This window comes from Sturnira hondurensis, unplaced genomic scaffold (genome assembly GCF_014824575.4).
Source record: "Sturnira hondurensis isolate 20B ecotype Veracruz unplaced genomic scaffold, ASM1482457v3 Scaffold0014854, whole genome shotgun sequence".
NCBI classification, from domain to species: Eukaryota; Metazoa; Chordata; class Mammalia; order Chiroptera; family Phyllostomidae; genus Sturnira; species Sturnira hondurensis.
In genome coordinates, this window is record NW_028087485.1 from 12038467 (window position 1) to 12056815 (window position 18349).

Consider the following 18349-nt stretch of genomic DNA (forward strand, 5'->3'; position numbering starts at 1 on the left):
AGTTAGGATGTGACATATTTATTTCTCCCTCTTGTGTGAGTATTCACTGAGTAGATGCATTTCTATGTGTGTAAACATATAAGTGTCTGGGTGTGTGTAAGTGACAGAGTGAGAACTTTCCTGGAAAGATGTGTGTGTGTGTGTGTGTGTGCATGTGTGGTTGCATGGGGAGCATGAGCCCACGTCCCCCGCATGTCTCCTGTCCCTGCTTCTCTTCCACAGATGTGCTGTCATCCTAATCCCACCCCTTGCAGCTCTTTGCATGTTTCATTGTGTCCTAATCCTCCCCTGATGGAGTGCCCCCACCTTTAGGGGAAGCCTGGCTGTAAGGACTGGGGGAGGTAGCGAGAGTGTCTTTGTGTGGGGTTATTACAGTGTCACCAGTGGGCCCTGGGCAGTAAAGTGTGCATCTGTCTGTGAGTGGATGCTCGCACACTATGTGCATGGGTGTGTGCATGTGTGGGGCGGGACCCGTACCATGCCCCTGCGTAGATTTGTGAGTATGCCTGTGTGTGGCTTGACTAAGCCTGTGTGTGTATGTGTGTGTAAAGGCTGAACTGAAGCTTTGTCTTCAGGTCACTGGCTGGAGGAGTCTCTTTTCCTTCATTTATTCAGGGGCCCTTCAGATCTTGACAAATCTGTCACTCTAAATTTGCGAGAGATTATGGTGCTCTCTCCCCAGCCCGCAGAGAGGTGATATATGATATCTGCTGCCCCTATTGATTGCCTGATCTGGTGGCAGAGGCCGGCGAAATGAACTTGAAATGAACATCATGCCTCAACTCATTGTGCGTATAATACACTACTTAATCCCACATTTTTCAGCCGCTATGGAATTCAATTGATCAATCATGTTCCACTGATAGTACTGTTTTAGGGGTTATTGCTGCTCCCTCCACTCACTGACCTTTTTATTTATTTATTTTTTTTGTACACTTGGGCCCTGGTGATGAGACAGGTTACAGAGGCTGCAATGGAGAGAAATAGGGAGGGAAGAGGAAAGGCAAAAGGAAGTGTGCTACAGGCAGAGATGGCAGTGGGAGGCGGGGAAGGGAAAGAGGAGGAGAAGGAAGGGGGTGGGGAGAGGAAGAGAAAGAAGGAGCTAGAGGAGCAGCAAAGCAAACTGGTGTGATGAAAGCACGCAGGGAACCCCCAAGAGAGGCTGCTGGAGGTGTGAGCAAACTCTCCAAAGGAGAAGGAAGTGACAGGGAGGGGGAAAGGCAGCAGTAATGATGAATCATGAGGAGCACAGAGAAGTTCTGGGGGATCAGGGAGGTGAGCCACAGGGGCAGGGAGAGGGCAGTGGCATGGCCACTGAGGACGGGGAGGCAGCCCTCTCAAACCAGCCAAAGGGCCCAAAGGTTCTTCTGGGCTTCAGAGAACCTGGTGATACCTTTCCCTCAGCTACAGAAGAGAGGGAGGAATGAAGGTAAGGAGGAAGAGTGGGAAGGGAGTGAGGAAAGGGAGTTTGGAGATGCCTGAGAAAAGGCAAAAAGAGAGGAAGAGAGGGAAGAAGATTCCCACGCTAGGAGCCTGGGGCAGCATTGGCTTGGGTGAGGACACTTGCCACAGGAATAAACCCACCTGGCTCTGCTTCCCCATAAACCTGGGTATCCAGCTAAGGAGGGCAGCCCAGGGCCCAGATGAGGATAGGGAGTGGATGAGGAGAAGGAGAAGAGAATAGAGGAGGAGCAGAGAAGACAAGAGAACATGGAAGAATAGAAAAGGATGAGAAAATGAAGCAGTTGTTAGCGCCAACCATTTGGAGAGACCCTCCTCAGGAGAATGGAGAGAGAGCTCAGAGTGGGATTTCCCAAGGGTGGTCTCAGAGGTGACAGCAAGGAAGAGGGTGGAACTGGGCTATGACACGGCTGCTAGGCCAGGTGCTGAAATGCTCTTTGGCAGAGCTGGGCTAAAATAGAGGAGGAGGCAGAAGCGGTTCCAGAGTGAGCAGGGAAGGAAAAGGTGTGAGTAATTAGAGAGCGTCTTTCCCCTTGCAAGCTCCTGTGTGCAGGGACCGTGACCCATGCATCTCAGGAGCTCCAGTGCCAGGCACAGAGCTGGGCGTACACTTGGTACTCAATGAATGACTTTAGAATAAATGAACGAGGTTCTGCCAGGGAGCACTCAAAGCCAAACCCCTGGCAGAAGGTCTTTGGACTTTCGACCTGATTGGCTTGGCACCCTAGGACACCCAGCCCCTTGTCAGGCAAGTGCCTCTCATCCCAGCTATCAGAGGCCCCTGGGTAGACCTATGCCCCTCCTCACTCATTCCCACTGCTTAGCTTCTGGCAGCATCAACTCCGGCTCACAGGAGGCCCTTCCTGCTCTCATCGGCACCATCCTGCCCACCTACAGTGCCTGTCCCCAAGGGACAGAGAGCACTGTGTTCCCAGTGCAGAACCTTGGAGCTGCAGAACTGCCATCTAAAGCAGGCAAGAGAGGTGGCTTGAGAATGGGGCCCAGGCAGCCTCTGCTTTGGACTCCCCACACCAACCCCTGGTCACAGAGAACAAGGTCAATGAAAAATGGGCCTATTTGCCCATGGTGGGAGCTGGTTCCAAGAAAAGTCTTTCCCTAATGATGGAAGGAGGCCCTTGGCCTTCACCTTGATGGGTTAAGAAGACCCCTGTCAGGACTCCAAGAAGAGGGCTGGAGTATGGCGGCCATATGTCCTGAGCTTTCTGGAACAGCTCTGATTTCCAAAATCCTATCCCATTCTCGGACCACAGACTGAGGTTGAAAAATGTTGTTGCTGTAGGTTTAGTAAGACCCCACACAGCAAGGAAGGAACCATGTGCTAGTTGGTCTCTGTAGGTGAAGGATTCAGCCCTGTTCTCCTGCTCCCCCCTGACCAGCCACCATCCATTAGCAGCTCACAGTACTGAGAGCTTATCTCAAGCCATTGCTGAACTTTACACAGCTTATTTAATCCCCCTACCAACACCCCTGGGAGGTAAATATTATGATACCTATTTAAAGATAAAGAAAATGAGACAAAGAGATTAAATAGTTTATCTGAGGCCAGGCAGCTGGCAAATGACAGTGAGGATTTGAATTCAGGTCCATCTGATTCCAGAGCCTGCTCTCTACACCACTGCACTCTGCTGCCTGGGTACCAAACCCAAGGGCCCAGCTGGGGGCCACCTGGCCCCATCCAGGACACGGTTTCCCTCCCAGTATCTCCATTCCTCTGCTTTGCATCCTCCCTGTGCTGAGGCTGCAGCCTGTGGCCCCAGAGCTGGCTGAACACAGACTGTGCCCAGAGTGATTAGGGGACACCTGGTGAAAAGTCCTCATTTTACGGTAATGAAAACTAGTGGTGTGGGCAGTGAGGTGGAGGAGGGGAGAAGACAAGTCCAAGGTCACACAGCCAGGTAGTCTCAAACCTAGAGCCCATTCCAGGACCTTCGTTCACCACAGTGTGAGCACTTTCAAGGAGAGTGAACCTCGCAAGTCCTTTTTGGAACAAGGCAGATATAAATAAATTAATCAAATTAAACAAAGTGCTGAGTTAAAACTTTGACGTATATTATTCTTTCAAGGAGAACAAAGACTCATATTGTCTTCCCCGCTCGCTAAGCACTTTGTATTTGCTTAGCAGTTAACAAAAAAGATTTCAAAGACCTTAGGTTATTTGGGTTTCTCAACTACTCTCCAAGGTAGGTGAGGATTAGAATCCCCTTTTTACTTGTGAGGAAGCTGAGGCTCAGAGTAAGTGAGCTGAAGATTAGATGAGGGTGAGTGGCTAGTTCAAGGGCATATCTACCAGGGAGCCTGGCACAGGGAAGGTGCTCCGTAACCAGGTGTGGACTGAACCAACGAGCATCAGCTCCCAGCCTCCACGCAAACGAAGTGGATTGCAAAACCAAAGATCATCTTGACTGAAAGGAGAGCTACCCACATAGCGATTTTCATTTCAACTAAGTCTTTCCTTATCATTTAAGCTTTGTACAATGAGCATGCACCCCTTCTAGAATCACTAATAATAACCTTTTACTCCTCAATAAGAAGATCTGATCTCCTCATTCACTTAGTCTTGTCCCTCCCCATCTATTCCTGGGTTTCCCTGAGGCAGAGGGCTGTACCCCCACCTCTCTGACCTCAGACTGGAACCTTCTCTCCAGCCAATCATAAATAAGGCTGTCCAGTGAGGTCTCAGTAGCTTGGAGAGGGGGACAGTCACTGAATACCATGTCTAAGGGGTGAGGGTTAGGGACAAGGGATAAAACAGAAATGCTCAGTCTTCCTTGTGTGTGGACATTCTATCCAAATTCCCAAAGTAGTCACTGTAAGGGAGAAGAGAAATTCTCAAGCATTGACCAAAAGGGAGGTGGGATAATGGTAACAAACAGGATGAAATACTGTCCTTTTCTCAATCAGAAAGTGCCCAGGTTATCAAAGTCTACAGGATTAAAATGGGGTAAACAGGCTGCTCACCAAATCCCTGGAAGTAAGGACTAGGCCCTTGATGGGACTGTTTTAAAGGATGTAGTAAAGGACCACACTGATTTCAGTTTTCTAATACCCAACACAAATATCTACCTGTCACTGAGGAAACTGCCAGTATCAGGGCCTTCACACATGCTCATTAAATCCATTTACCTTAGCCCTGGCTGGTGTAGCTCAGTGAATTGAGCGCGGGCCTGCGAACCACACGATCGCAGTTCGATTCCCAGTTAGGGCACATGCCTGGGTTGCAGGCCAGTTCCCAGCAGGGGACGCTGAGAGGCAACCATACACTGGTATTTCTCTATCTCTCCTTCCCTTCCCCTCTAAGATAAATAAATAAAATCTTTAAAAAAATCCATTTACCTTTACAAGGTAATTATTATTCTCATTTTCATCTGAGAGGAAAAACTATTTGTTCAACACTACCAAATTTGCCTCCTGTGTCAGAGATTGTCCTTATCACCATTACTGAGCACTAACTATGTCTTAGGCAGGCTCGAGGTGATTCACACGCAATCTCTCTAATCCTCACAGAACACTTGCAGAAGTGACACCATTAGTTCAATTTTACACAAGAGCAAACAAGCTCAGGGAGAGGTAAAAGCATGAGCAAGACCACATGGCGGACAGGAAGCTGTCTTGGGGAAAGTAAGTCTTTCTTCATCTGCAGGCAAAAAGTGACCTGAAAAAGTGATACAGGAAGAAAAGAGAAAACGTGGAGGAGGTGGAAACAGTGGGTGATGGGCTTCAGGCTTGGGGGGGAGGGTGGCTGGGGGGAGTGAGAGGGGTGGTTGGGAGTGAGGCTTTGGGCAGACATTTGCTCCATACCATTGTGACCTACGGCCTCTGCCCTCTCTCTCTACACCTTAGCTCCGCTAACACCCCTTCCCCCTCTGAGGGGTTCACCCCCAGGCAGTCCCCTAGTCTCCCCAGCTGCCAGTTGTTGCAGTTTCAAACTCAATTGTTCTCCTCCGTACTGAGGCAAATGGAGTCATTAATTACCTTCTATCGGCTGGGCTGAGTTCAGAATGCGATCAATATCGCCGCTTGTCATTCAGGGCAGCCCGCCTGTGCAGCCCCAGCCCCACCCCCACCCCCACAGCAGCAGGACTGCGAAGGTCTGAGCTGCCACCCTGGCCCTCCCATCTGATTGAGAACAGGGAGTTGTGGGGTTTGGGACCAGGAGTGGGGCTGCTTTCAGACTGGGCATAGAACAAGGATGAATGGAATAGGGAGGGGAGGGGAGGGGAAGGAGAAAAGAAAGGGGAGGAGTGTGAGAATGCCAGAGAAGGGCAGAAGACAGGGAAAGGGAGGGAGGAAAGACAGGAGGGAGAGAGGGTGAGGAAAGCATGGTGGGAAGTGTAAATGGAGAGGAAATGGAGGGCGAAGGAGGAAAGCGAAAGCGGTGCTGCATGGTGCTGGCGGAGACACTGTCTGTCCCAGGAGCTGAGGAGCTGCTTCCCATCCTTAAATTGGACAATCTGTGAGACTGCCCTGTCCGGGAACCCCGAGCCATGTTGAAGAGGAGGGTGAGCACAAAGAAGCCCTTGGCAATCTGACCCAAAGATAAGGTTCAGCTAAACCTTCCAGACCTGACAACCTTTGACCAAGGGGTTCTCCTTAATGGAGCCCAGCTTCTAAGTACTCAGTGAGTTCATGGTAGGATGAAAGGTGGGCAGGGTGGGCCTGTTTGCCCTGTCTTCCTGTGCCTCTGGGGACACTAACTGCCTTGGGGGCACTAACTGCCTTTGTCACCCTAACTGGACACTGGACTGGTAGTAACATCTCCTGGTTGAACTTTTAGTTTTGTCGATTATGTGCTGTGTGACCTTGGCCAAGTCCCTTAAACTTTTCTGGATTGAGTTTCCTGAGAGGTACACCAGAGGGTTGCTAGCTCCCTCTTGGCAGCATGAATTTCTCCTTTCTCTGTGTTCCAATAGCCATCTATCCAAACCTCTATTGCAAAAATAATAATAATAACTAAAATCGATCCAGTTCCCATTATTGTGCCAGACACTCGGCTGAACGTATAGCCACTGATTTAATCCTTACAATAACAGCAGCTAACATTAAGTGCTTACTATATATTAGGCATCCATCTCAGAATTTCACATATATTAACTCATTTAATTTTCACCAGAACTTAAGCAGGGGGTTTCTATTATCATTCCCATTTTGAAGTCAGGGACATGTTTTTTGATCTTTAGAAACCCAGCATTGGGCCTGACACATAGTAGGTGAAAGAAAAGGTCGACTGATTTGTCCAATGGAATTCCAAAAGCAAAGGTTGACAGATTCTTAACCTGCCTTATTCAACATTTTACCTTTTAGAAGGAAAAAGAAGCAACAAAGGAAATTGCTATTCTGGATTTGGTGTCATCACATTTTACAGCTGGAGAGTATCCAGATAATTTAATCCCTTTCTCTCTAAGAGATTCAAAAAAAAAGGGAGGCTCAGAAAGGTTAAGTAATTTCCCCATGCCACCCAGCCAGTCATCGTCCGTTGTGAGCTGAGGTTCTCAGCCCAGAGCCATTGCCATTATTTCAAGCTGCTTAATTTCGGCCAAGAAGAAAAAACTGATGAAGGGTAAGTGATGGGGATCTGGGGAGAAAGCAAGCATGTCTAGAGTTGACAGTAGCAAAGGAAGAAGGCATCGGACAAAATCCGACTTGAGGAAGGCAAACTGCTATGTGTTGAGGGAAAGAATAGCCATGCGATCCTGTGGCAAGAGATTCTAGAAGTGAACACAATTCCATAAAGATTAGATCCTCTAAAAATGAAATTCTGCCTCTGCAAACTCAAAGAGTCACCCTGACACAGTAGAGGGAGAGAGGGTGGGGGAGGGGCGGGAAGAGAAGGGCATTTAAGGAAAATCACTGCCGCTGCACACGAATAAGCTTTAAAATATGATGAGCCCAGATTTTAAAAGGACATGTACACTGAATAGTGGAAGATTATGCGGCCATTAAAAAATCATGTTTTCAAAGAATATTTAATGATATGTGAAAATGATTCCATATAATGTTACGTGAAAATAGCAAGACAAGCTGTATATACAATATCATTCCAATTTTGATAAAAATTATATATAAAATTATACGTGCACCAAAAAAAAAAAGACTATAAAAGAATATACCAAATTCCAAGATTGGTTACCTCTTGATGATGTAATTGCCTCTTGATGAGGTAATTTTGAAAAATGTACTTATCTTCAAAATATTTTGCAGTGAGCATGCATTGTACTTATTATCAGACAAAAGTTTTTTTTTTTTTCCTGTTGTAAAGGACACACAACAGATGGAAGGAGGGGACCATAACCAAGGATGGATGCGAGAATAGCGTGAGCCTGTCAGGAAGACGAAAGCTTGGAAGGAGCCAAGACAACAAGAAAGGGCCTCGGTAGCTATGTTTGGAGAAAACAAAATGTGAGGCAGATTTAGGCTCAGTGCTGGGGAAGAGGAGGTTAGTACTGAGAGAAAAGAGAGAGAAGGCAGGACTTCTCCACCAGAGAAAAGAATCTTCCATATGGGACCAGCAGGAGTTGCCCGGGTCAGGAGGGAGCCAGGCGGGTACTCCTGACCATTTCCACTGAGTTAGCTTTCCCAGGCCCAGATATTCATGTAGCAGGAGCCAGGGGAGAAAAGGTAGACAGGGCTCTAAAATGTTTTTGATGATCCTTTAACAGTCACAATGAAAAAGTGGGGCAGTGACAAAGCTCGATGCCATCCCACCTTGCAAAAAAAAGGGGGGGGAGAGAAGGGGAGGTAAGCTTATACAAACAATAAATTTAATATTGGGGTCTGGAAATCTTTTAGAAGAAATTATGATAGAGTAAATTTGTTGGCACTAGAAAGGAAAACGGTGACACCCTGGAGCTTGCGTGCACTCACCAAGAATAAGTGTGGCACATTAACTGGATATTAGCTCTCAGGCCAAATGCCATGCCCACTGAGATTCCTCAATTGCTCTGGTTGGAAGCAACTAACACTTTTAAAAAAAATTCCTCATAGCACTTCATACCTTGATTATAGCAGCTACCACATCCTGTTCATACAATGATGTACACGTCGATCTCCTTACAGATCAGAAGCTTCTTGAGGTCAAGAACTGTGTCCTATTTACCTCTGTAAATCAGTCCTGCCCTGCTCCATACATAGCGGGCACTCAATCTATGCATCGACTTAAGTTGGCTTTTTTTTAAAAAAAGTATTTATTTATTTATCTTTAGAGGGGAAGGGAAGGACAGAGGAAGAGAAACATCAATGTATGGTTGCTTCTTGTGCATCCCTTGCTGGGAACTGGCCCCTGCCGGGAACTGGCCTGCAACCCAGGCATGTGCCCTGACTGGGAATCGAACCGCGATCGCGTGGTTCGCAGGCCCGCGCTCAGTCCACTGAGTTACACCAGCCAGGGCTTAAGTTGGCTTTTTTTATTGACCAATCAAATGCTCTGGATGCAGTGAGTGTGAACACTTCACAAAGCATCTCCTTCCTAACTTCAGGAACAAGGTGAGGAAAAGTGAAATGGCCGGTGGCTGCCGGACTCAGGGACTCAGCGGTACTGAGAGCATCCACTTATCACAGCCAGGAGGGAGGTCTCCACTGGTGGGCCATGTGGCTCTCCTTTAGTTGAAAGGAAAATTACTATTAAAAAAAAAACTTCTAGAGTGATGATATAGAAAACTTCCTTATGATCTTCATTAGGTGGAATTAAGAGTTCAATCCAACAAGATGAAATTCAACAAGGATAAATGGAATGCCCTATGTTTAGGTTAAAAAAAAATCAATCACACAAGTGCAGCACGGGGTAGACCTGGCTTGATAGCAATTGATGTGAAAAAGATCTCGAGGTTTTAGTTGACCACGAACCCAATATGAGCTTGGGTCTGACACGGCCACTAAAAAATCGAATGTAATCTGAGGCTACATTATGAACGTAGAATCTCCAGAAGGAGAATGGCAATGGTTCTACTGTACTTGGCATCGGCTAGACTGTCTCTAGAGTTGAGTATTTATTTAAGAGGGACTTTAACTGTCAAGAATGAATTCAGAGATGGGTAACAAGGATGATCAGGGACCTCCGGCAAGTGCGGGGACCACATCGTGTGAGAAACTGAAATCCACTCAGGGCTCAGCTCATCGTTTTTCTAGGTGCTCAGTAAATCAGATGGAAGGAATAGAAGGAATAGAGGGAGGGGGAGAAGAGAGGGTGTCTGATGAAGATCTTTACACCACTCTATGTGGTTCCTGTCTTTATCTCTATTTTAAAGATGAGGAAACTGAGATTTAGAGAGATTATGTAATTAACACACATCCAGAAATTGTGATCCTAACAGTGACATCTGTGTCACTGTGTCAGGGCAGGGGCTGTGGCCAGTCCGGCGGCACTGCTGGAGGGGAGAGTTCCACGTGAGTGGCAGGTAAGACATGAAGACCTTTAAGAATCTGAGACTCTGCATTGACCCAGCGCTCAGCCCACAGGCCTCCTGCCACGTGGAAGGTGTCGCTAGAGCCAGGCTCCCTGTCTCCCTGAATCTTAGTCACTCCCAAGCTCAAGTCCCATTCCTTTCTTGCTCTTCTAACTACTTCCCTGGATTTCTAGTGAGTAGTTAGCCACATGGTTCAGCTTATTGTCTGATGTGTAATAGACTCTGCCTCCCCCAATAGATTGCAAATTCCTTGAGGTCCATATCCTGGTTCTTTGCTCCTCTCACACTGCCCAACATGGGGGCCCACATTGACACAAAGATCCTCAGAAAGGTAAGTATAAATTTCCACTGTTTTACACGCCAAAGCAAGATCACAGATTCTCAACAATCTGAAATGACTTATAGGAAATTTGACCAAGGACAGATGGCCCGAGTGCTCCTTTAGGGCCCTCATGTTTCCTAACGAACCACAGAAAAGAAGGAGATACGAAGGAGCCCTGGGACCCCAGAGAATTATACCAGTACAGTTAATTCCCCCATTTTGAATGTTAGTCCCCTCCTTCCATCCAAAACCCCTGGTTTACCTGTAGGAAAAAAGGGCACGGGCACCCACTGCCAACACAACAGTCTGAGCGTGTGTGTGACCCATTTGGGAGGGTGAGTGAGTAGAAACAGGGGAGGGAGGGGGATGCCAGGCAACACCCTGGGGGAGCAAACAGGGAGTGGAGTGAAGACAAGTGCACAGAACAGGGCGGAGAGTGAACATTGGGTGGACTTGGGTGAATTCCCCTGAGTGATCAACTTTCCGACCTGAGAGTATGCACTGTGCCTTCCTGCTGGCCTGCTGGCAGCAGCCGGGGCTCCGGCTCGCTGGCCGCTGGTGGGGAAGGAGGGCTGGCTGAGGGCCTGTCTGTGTGGGACCAGAGTCCTCCTTCAGCCCTTTCAGGGAGGGCTTGGTACCTTCTGCCGGGTGCTGGACTCCAGCTGGGGCTAGAACCAGTTAGAAACCTCTCTGGAGCCCGAAGAGAAGGGAGCTTTGTTAGCTCAGAGGACACAAGCAAGGCGAAAAATTACATACCAGGCCGCTCTAAGTATGCTTGTTTAGAGAAACTGCTTGCATTTATGAAGTCTTTGGTGCGGAAAGCAGGGTTGCAAATGACTGCATCGGAGCGACAGTAAAGGCCATTAATTTCCTGTTATGTTTTCCTGCGTTGGGGGCTTTATTAATTTAATTTTACACTGTCGAACAACAGCGAGAGCTGACACTGCCACGCCGCCAAGGCTGGGGCTTTCTTTTTGTGTGTGTAGCAAGGCTTTGCCTGACATGCAAATCAACGCTGTTACTGGAACCAATAAAGATGTGTGGAGGGAAGAGGGGAGCGATAAGGGGTGGGGGGAGGAATGGGGAAGGAGACAGGGGCAAAAAAGGGCCAAAGCCATCCTCGGCCAATCGCTGCCGCCCTCCGCACCCAGCATCTCCTGGCTGCCAAGAGGAGCCTCTGCCATCGCAATCTCGGCTTATCCTCCACTTTCCCTCCTACTCTCTTCTTCCCTCAGCTCTGTGCCTTCAGACGACTCTGCCTCTGTGGTCCTCTTCTGTCTCAGATGCTGGCAGAACTTGAATAAGGACAAGAAGTCCCCCGGAAGAGGTGGGAGATAGAGTTCTCCCACTGCCTGTCCCCAGCAGAAGCATGTCTTGGAAGCATAGGGACAAGTGACTCATGGTTGCCAACCCAGCAGGCCAGGGCAGAGGCCTTTGTTACATACTACTGCCCCTTCCAGTAATTCTTCTCCTCCACACAGTCTCTAAAGTCAAGGGTCCTGGCCCACTTGCATACTGCTGGTACCCACACACGGACCCATGTGCTTGTGCACATGAAGAAGAGTCTAGAAAGGTAGATTGGCCTGCGTGCTTATAAGTCCCTTTCTAAGAGTGCCCATATCCCAACCTTGGCAACCATTTATTTCCTTTGAATTTCCAGATAAAAGAATACTGTCTTTCATTGTTTCTCCTCAAGAGATTCCGGCAGCGGTCTTTAGCAGCTGTAAGGTACTTGCTTGGTCTAGACAAAACACCAGAGAAGAATGGATCCCCAGTATCAGAAAGAAGGTGGGTTCCTGGCAGAACACATTCTGAACCCTTTTACTACACCGACCTTATACCCACCACACCCAGATCGCCCACAATGTCCCTCACCCAGAGCGGCCCCCACAAACTGGCTGCCTCAGTGGTCCATGCTGCCCTCGGCCCAGCTTACCACACCAACAGCCCCCAAAGTGTCCACACTGCCCATGGGTCTGGGTCAGCCACACTGCCAAAGAAGATGGAGGCAGGGGAAAGAAAGAGGAAAGGAAAGGGAAGCCCCTGAACTCACTTCTACCAAATATACTGTCTGCATCCCTCCCTCCATTCTTTGAAGTCTGCTGGGGTCTAGGGAGATCTGTGTGGACCAGCGAGAGAGAAAGAGAGAGAGAGAGAGAATGTGTGTGTGCACGTGTATACACGTGTGTCTGTCCCCCCTCCCACCAACCCCGTCACTGGCTTGCCCATGCTCCTGCCCGCACTTTCTGCTTCAGGAGCTGTTTGGCAGGCTCCGGGAGGCTGTTGGATGGAATCCAGCTCTCCCTGGGAGGAAAGCATAAACTTCATAAACTACATTTACTTTAATGCAGGTTCCTGGGGCAGCTTTCCTCAGGCTTTTCTTCCCTCATCTTGTCTGCTCTGTCTCAATCATATTTTACCCCAGCCCTCTGTGCACCCAGACCGCACACATACATGTGCATGCACAAATACACATATGCACACACACACTTTATAGCTAGTACTCCTGAAAAGGAAGCCTCAGCCTGGCTCTGGAAAGACCCCTGAGATGCCCACGCACTTATCTCCGGTGGAGATGAGCACAAAGGATGCTTTGAGGCAGGTGGGCAGGCCTCAGGGAGGGAGAGATGCTGACATTTCATGGGGATGGCCAAATTAGGAGCTACCTGGAGGCTGGGCCATGGGGCTCCAAGAAGGGAGAAAGAGAAAGCGAGGCCTCCACGCAGGTTGAGGTTTGTGAGGCCTCCCTTGTCTGGTGCTGTCAAGGTCAGCAGGTTCAGGTTCACCGAAGGGTCAGGATGGTTTGAATTACTGGCTCTGCTGCCACTCGGCTCTGAGGCTCGTGATCATCTCCCAGCCCTCCCCCAACCCTCCTTGCTCTTCCACGCCCACAGGGCAGAATGGGGAAGGTCCTGGAGAGCTTTTTAGCCTCCACAGCCCTGAGGAAGGCAAACAGGGAACGGGTCCTTCCCTGGGCTCCAGGGCTCCTCACCTAGCCCACAACGGTTGGTAGGCCACTCGGACCCATTCCTGTCAGACAGTAATCCTGAGTCTCCCCAGCCAACCTCCTCTCCAGACCCTTTTCCCGAAAGGTCCCCAAGCCCCTGCCCTTCTCAGTTACCCTCTGGCCAGCAGAGGAGGAGGTGCTCAGACAGGCCAGCCCAGTGTCAGCAGGGCCTGGGGGCAGCCCCAGAGCCTGGCCCCTCCCTCCTGTCCACAGCCCACGCCTGGGGGCATCACTGAGGCAGGGACTTCACATTCCTTGCTTTGTGCTCTTGCCAGGTGGGGGAAGGAGAACGATGCCCACCTGCAGGGCTGGAAGGCAGTTGCCAAATGAAAGACTAGGGTTTGAAGACAGGATCTGACAAGATGGGTGCTCACACTCCTGCCCAGAAATGCACAGACGCTTTTGCTGGGAAAGTTGTAATACACCCACCCCACGTGCCAGTGGCAGAGGGACACATACAGCCCCCTCCACTGCTAATCTGTACTTTCTTTCCTGGGGGGTGGCGTCAATCTTTTTTGATGTTTTGGTACTTCATAGGAAAAAAACTCTTTTGTGCTAAATTGAAACATACTTCCTCCAACAAGAAACTATAACTCTTTACCCACAACAGCACGTACTGGTTAGGGACCTGAGGTGGTTAATGATTTGACTGAAGTCTCTGGTATAAACTCAGGGACTTAACGTACAAATTCATGCACCCATGTCAGCTCTGCACCACCTTGGCTAAACCCTGGTCCTTCCCCTCAGAACAAGGAAAGCCCACGTGGCTCAGGGCCTAAGGTAAAGGTCTGACTGAAACATCGACATAGCCTACACCTACGTCTGTATGATGACATGGTCACTGTTCAACAGGCTCATGGCCAACATGGCCCAGAGTTTGGCTAAAATATGCGATCAAGTTAAGATAGACCCCCCCACCCTGTGTGAACGGTCTGACTTCCCAGGTGACTGGGAAGATAGAATCATAACAACAAATACGTGTTCATAAGCGGATTTGTTTGGTGTCTTAGCGAATGCTGACCTTCAAACCTTAGCTCTTTCTTAGATTAGGGTGGACACTAGCCAGGCCTTCACTATTTGTTGGAAGAGGAACATAGGTTGAGCTTGTCGATGCGGTTGAACTCAGATACTTGTTTAGGTGGATGACTATCGCCCTGTAGATTTGGTTTCTGGACTTTCAGAGGACTTGCCTCATGAGGGACCATCTGCGACCAATGCTGGGTAGGACAGTGGGTGTGAAATTCTGTGATTCCAGCGATGAGCCACAGCGCACCTGTCCTCAGAGAGACTCAGACTCCACCTGTACAGTGTCTTCTTACTGGGCCTGGCCATGGCCTGGAGGGCAGTAGGAGCAGAGAGAGGCTCCACGGTGTTTTGCCCGCCATGTAAGCTCTTGTCTGAGCTCTGAAGGAGTGCCGCCCAGGTTCACATTCCTGGGTGGGGATTCTTTAAAAGGGAATCAGATGACTGTGTGCGTGTGTGTGTGTGTGTGTGTGTGTGAGTAAAGGTTAAGCGGTGAACAGACATAACTGTGCCCAAGTGCTGGGTTTAGGTTAACGGAATCTGTGCAACCTCATTGTGTTTACCCAATGCAGGGCAACCTCACTGGGTCTTCTGGCCCGCCCCCCCACCCCCGCACCCCTCCCAGCTCCTTCAGGCTGAACCTGGCCCACTAAAATGGTATGTGCTCAGCGAAACTTCCCTAAGCTCTTAATGCAGGGAATGCTCAGATCCTTCTCTGCTTCTGCCAGCCCCCTACATCTGGATCAAAAGGCCACAGAGGACAGACGCTGTGGGCCTGCTGAGAGAGGCAGGCTGAGGCTCCTGCTTCTGCCTCTAAATATCTGACCGTGCAAGCCTACCAGGTAGCATCCACCTGCAGACTTCCCCCATCAGCCTCCTCCAGGACTGAAGGCTGCACCCAGAGTCCCAAGGCCTGGAAGCCTCTCCTGTTCCCCGGGGTCCACCTTGCCTGCCTTTTCTGACACCAGCACTCTTCCCACTGCCCCTCCAGAAAGCGAGCGAGGGAAAAGAGACCAGTGAGCAGGGCATGCCTGGTTTACATTAATGAGATACACCGAGTGTAATCCAGCCATGGAGGCAGCCTACAAAAAGGGGCGATCGCAGGCGGCCAGGAGCAGAGCTGCTCAGGTAATTGGTTTATCTATCTGGAAGCAGGGGGAGCAATCTCAGCACAGACAGACTAGCAGTAAAGTCTCTTCCTTAAGGCTATTTCCTTTGTCTTTTCAATTGCTTGCACATCCATGTGAGAGAGGGAGAGAGTGTTAAAGAGAGAGGGAGAGGGAGAAATGTTAATTTGTGAATTAATGGCTTTTCTCAGCGGAATTGTAAATTCAAATGTCACCTCACACGGTGACACCACGGCTGGTCTGCTGAAGAAGCAATGATAAGATCCCCCACCTCCCTTGGTGCCCCTCCCTCCCTAAAGATAGCTTCGGAGTGGAACATGCTACTTTTAATTTGCAATAACAACAACAGAGGTATGCAGTAATGACTGCCTTCTTCCGCCCTCCTCCTGGCTTCCTTCCCCCCAGTCCAGTTGGCTCCCCACTTCCTCCCTCCTCGCCCTTTTGCTCTTCTGAAACAACACCTCACCCCACCCTGGCTGCCCCCCACCGCACCCTAGCCAGGGCCTGATCACATGGGGGGTGTCTTTGGAATTGACGATGCTGCAACCCTCTCTTCTCCTTCAATAATCAGGGAATTAATGACCCTGAAGTTAAAGTGAGGCTGATACCGAGGCCCTGCCCAGTGTTGGGAAAAAGCCTTCATTGTTTTCAAGCAGGAGGCGGGCAGCAGTGAGGGAGATTCATGGATGGAGATTGAATATGCAATTTTCTTTCACCTTGCCAAGAGCTGCCCCTGGGCTGTGCCTGGCCTAAATTTTTCCTTTTACCATCTCTGCCTTATCCGGCCCTCCCACCTCCCTTCCATTCTTTCCAGAAAATTACCTTCAAAATTGATTTCCACTTTTACAAACAAATATAATGGGAACACAGGAAAAAACTTGGGCCGTGATGAATTAGGGCTGTCAGGTGCTTCCAGGTCTCCTTTGCTTTTGTTTTACTACCCGATCTGCTCTTTGTTTTTCCAAGGGCTGGAAAAAGTGCCCCCCATCCACTGAGTGCCTGACCCTCTGGGCCACAAGGGTCTCAGCCCCCAAACCCGGCAGTGGCCTGTGGAGAAAGTGATGTGAGCCCTGAGACTCAGTCAGCCTCTTGGTTTCCCAGCAGAAGCTTGAGCCACCACCTCCTTTTCTGCTCACTGGCCCTCCGGAACCCACTCTCTGAAAAGTCCCTGACCACCCCCCAGCTAGTGCCCCTGGCCCCCACACCATGTTCCCTCTGGCCCCCATACCTCTTAAAGTCCAGACCAGATGCAAACCTCCACCTCCTCTAATGTAGGCAGGATCAGTGTATACCTCGACTAGAGCAAATGAGAGACAGACAGACACTGAGAGATCCCGAAACACAGGCAGGTCAACCCCGAGATTGGGAGACCAGGCTCCTCTTCCAAGGGAACAAAGGTGCTGAGTGGCAACTCCCACATAGCCTGAGGCTGTGAGGGCTCCCAGCCTCAGTCTCCCTTGCCTTGAGCCCCAGACTGCCACCGGAGGCACGTTCAGTACAGCCCATCCATTTGCCAACAGAATGCAGGGTGATGCCTGTGGGGCCCTTTGGGCAAAAGTCTGTATGCACACCTGTGCCTCAAGACCAGGGACCCTAACACACTCAGGCCTAGCTTGGGTTCTCCCTGCTCACTAGCACTGGTGGACCTGCTCACATCTGATCGTCTCTTCAAATGTATTCACAGTCCAGAAGACTGGACTGAATGCCTGCCCAATGCATGGTGTTTCACACCTGCTTTCTCACACCCAAAGATCTCAGGATGCTGAAAAACACACATATGCACACACTCACATTTTCATAAACTATGTAAAAAAATTACATACGGCCCTGGCTGGTATAGCTCAATAGATTGAGCATGGGCCTGATAACCGGAGGGTTGCAGGTTCAATTCCCTGTCAGGGCGCATGCCTGGGTTGCGAGCCAGGTCCCCAGTGAGGGGTGCGTGAAAGGCAACCACACGTTGATGTTTTTCTCTCTCTCTTTCTCCCTCTTAAAATAAAAATTGTAATAATAAAAAATTACATACGTGTCTATAAACAAACATACATTTCCCAAGGGGAATAAACAAACTTGCACATGGTAGTGGAAATGCACAGCAGTGCGTAGAGGGAGGGGCGCCTGCGTGTTAGGAAAGAGGGGGCCCTACATTAATTTGCACACAGCTGAAATGCCTGGTGGATGCTAAGAGAGGACAGGTGGCCCAGTGAGATAACCGAGGAGCCAGTGAGTGAGCAGAGGTGGACAAAGGTCCTCCTGATCACACACAGGGGGCTGACATCTTTCCCCCACTGCCCAGGTTGCCCTACTTACCAGGAGTCGCACCAAGATTAAGGAGGCTCTGCCCAACTAAGTTTCCTCCTGACATGACTTCATTTTCTCTCAGAACACAAACTGCTGATTAGGCCTTCCTCCCCAGATACACAGTGTGACCAATCCTCCAAGATTGGAGGCTCAACACTTGTAGAGTGTGGCTCAACACTCTACATCCGTGATCTTGTGTGGTTTTTCCACAGTCCCCGTGAAGTGAGTGCTGCGACTATCTCCACTTTGCTGAGAAGATTGAGCTAATGAAGGTTAAGTGCCTCGACCAAGGCACCAGGGCTGGAACCCAGCTGTGCCTGGCTCCAGAGCTCACATGGTTTCCCGCTGGGCCACACGGCCCATGCATGCTGCGCTTCAGGGACTGCCTGCTGGCCCCCACCCTGAATGCTCCTTCCCAGCGGGGGCTCTGCAGCCTCCTCTTGCCTGAAGCCAGGGCTCCTAGACAGGGGAGGTGCCACTCATTTCCACAGCTTCATCCCCTCCACTGCACCAAGTCTAACCTGAGCCACGCACTTGGAAACCTCTAGGAGGGAAACTAAATAAGGAAATAAAACTGCTTCTTCCAGTTGCAGTTCCACCCAAAGCAGAAGGGAGCTACTAAAGGCAGCGAGCGGACTGGGTCATTGGCAGCTGTGCAGCCTGCCCTGCCAGCAAACACACAACCTCA

The 18349-nt window shown here is 49.7% G+C and overlaps 1 protein-coding gene across 9 annotated transcripts in view; it reads right to left on the reverse strand.

Annotated features, from left to right (window-relative positions):
• PAX2 (paired box 2) overlaps window positions 1-18349 on the reverse strand; it is an 87141-nt gene that overhangs the window by 21852 nt on the left and 46940 nt on the right. For 6 of the 9 annotated variants that reach the window (XM_037064149.1, XM_037064143.1, XM_037064146.1 and 3 more), the window contains exon 7: window positions 16589-16657. The exons of the other annotated variants lie outside the window; for them this stretch is intronic. In XM_037064149.1, coding sequence (XP_036920044.1) covers window positions 16589-16657 — 69 coding nt within the window. The remainder of the gene's footprint in view (window positions 1-16588; window positions 16658-18349) is intronic. 9 annotated transcript variants of the gene reach the window in all.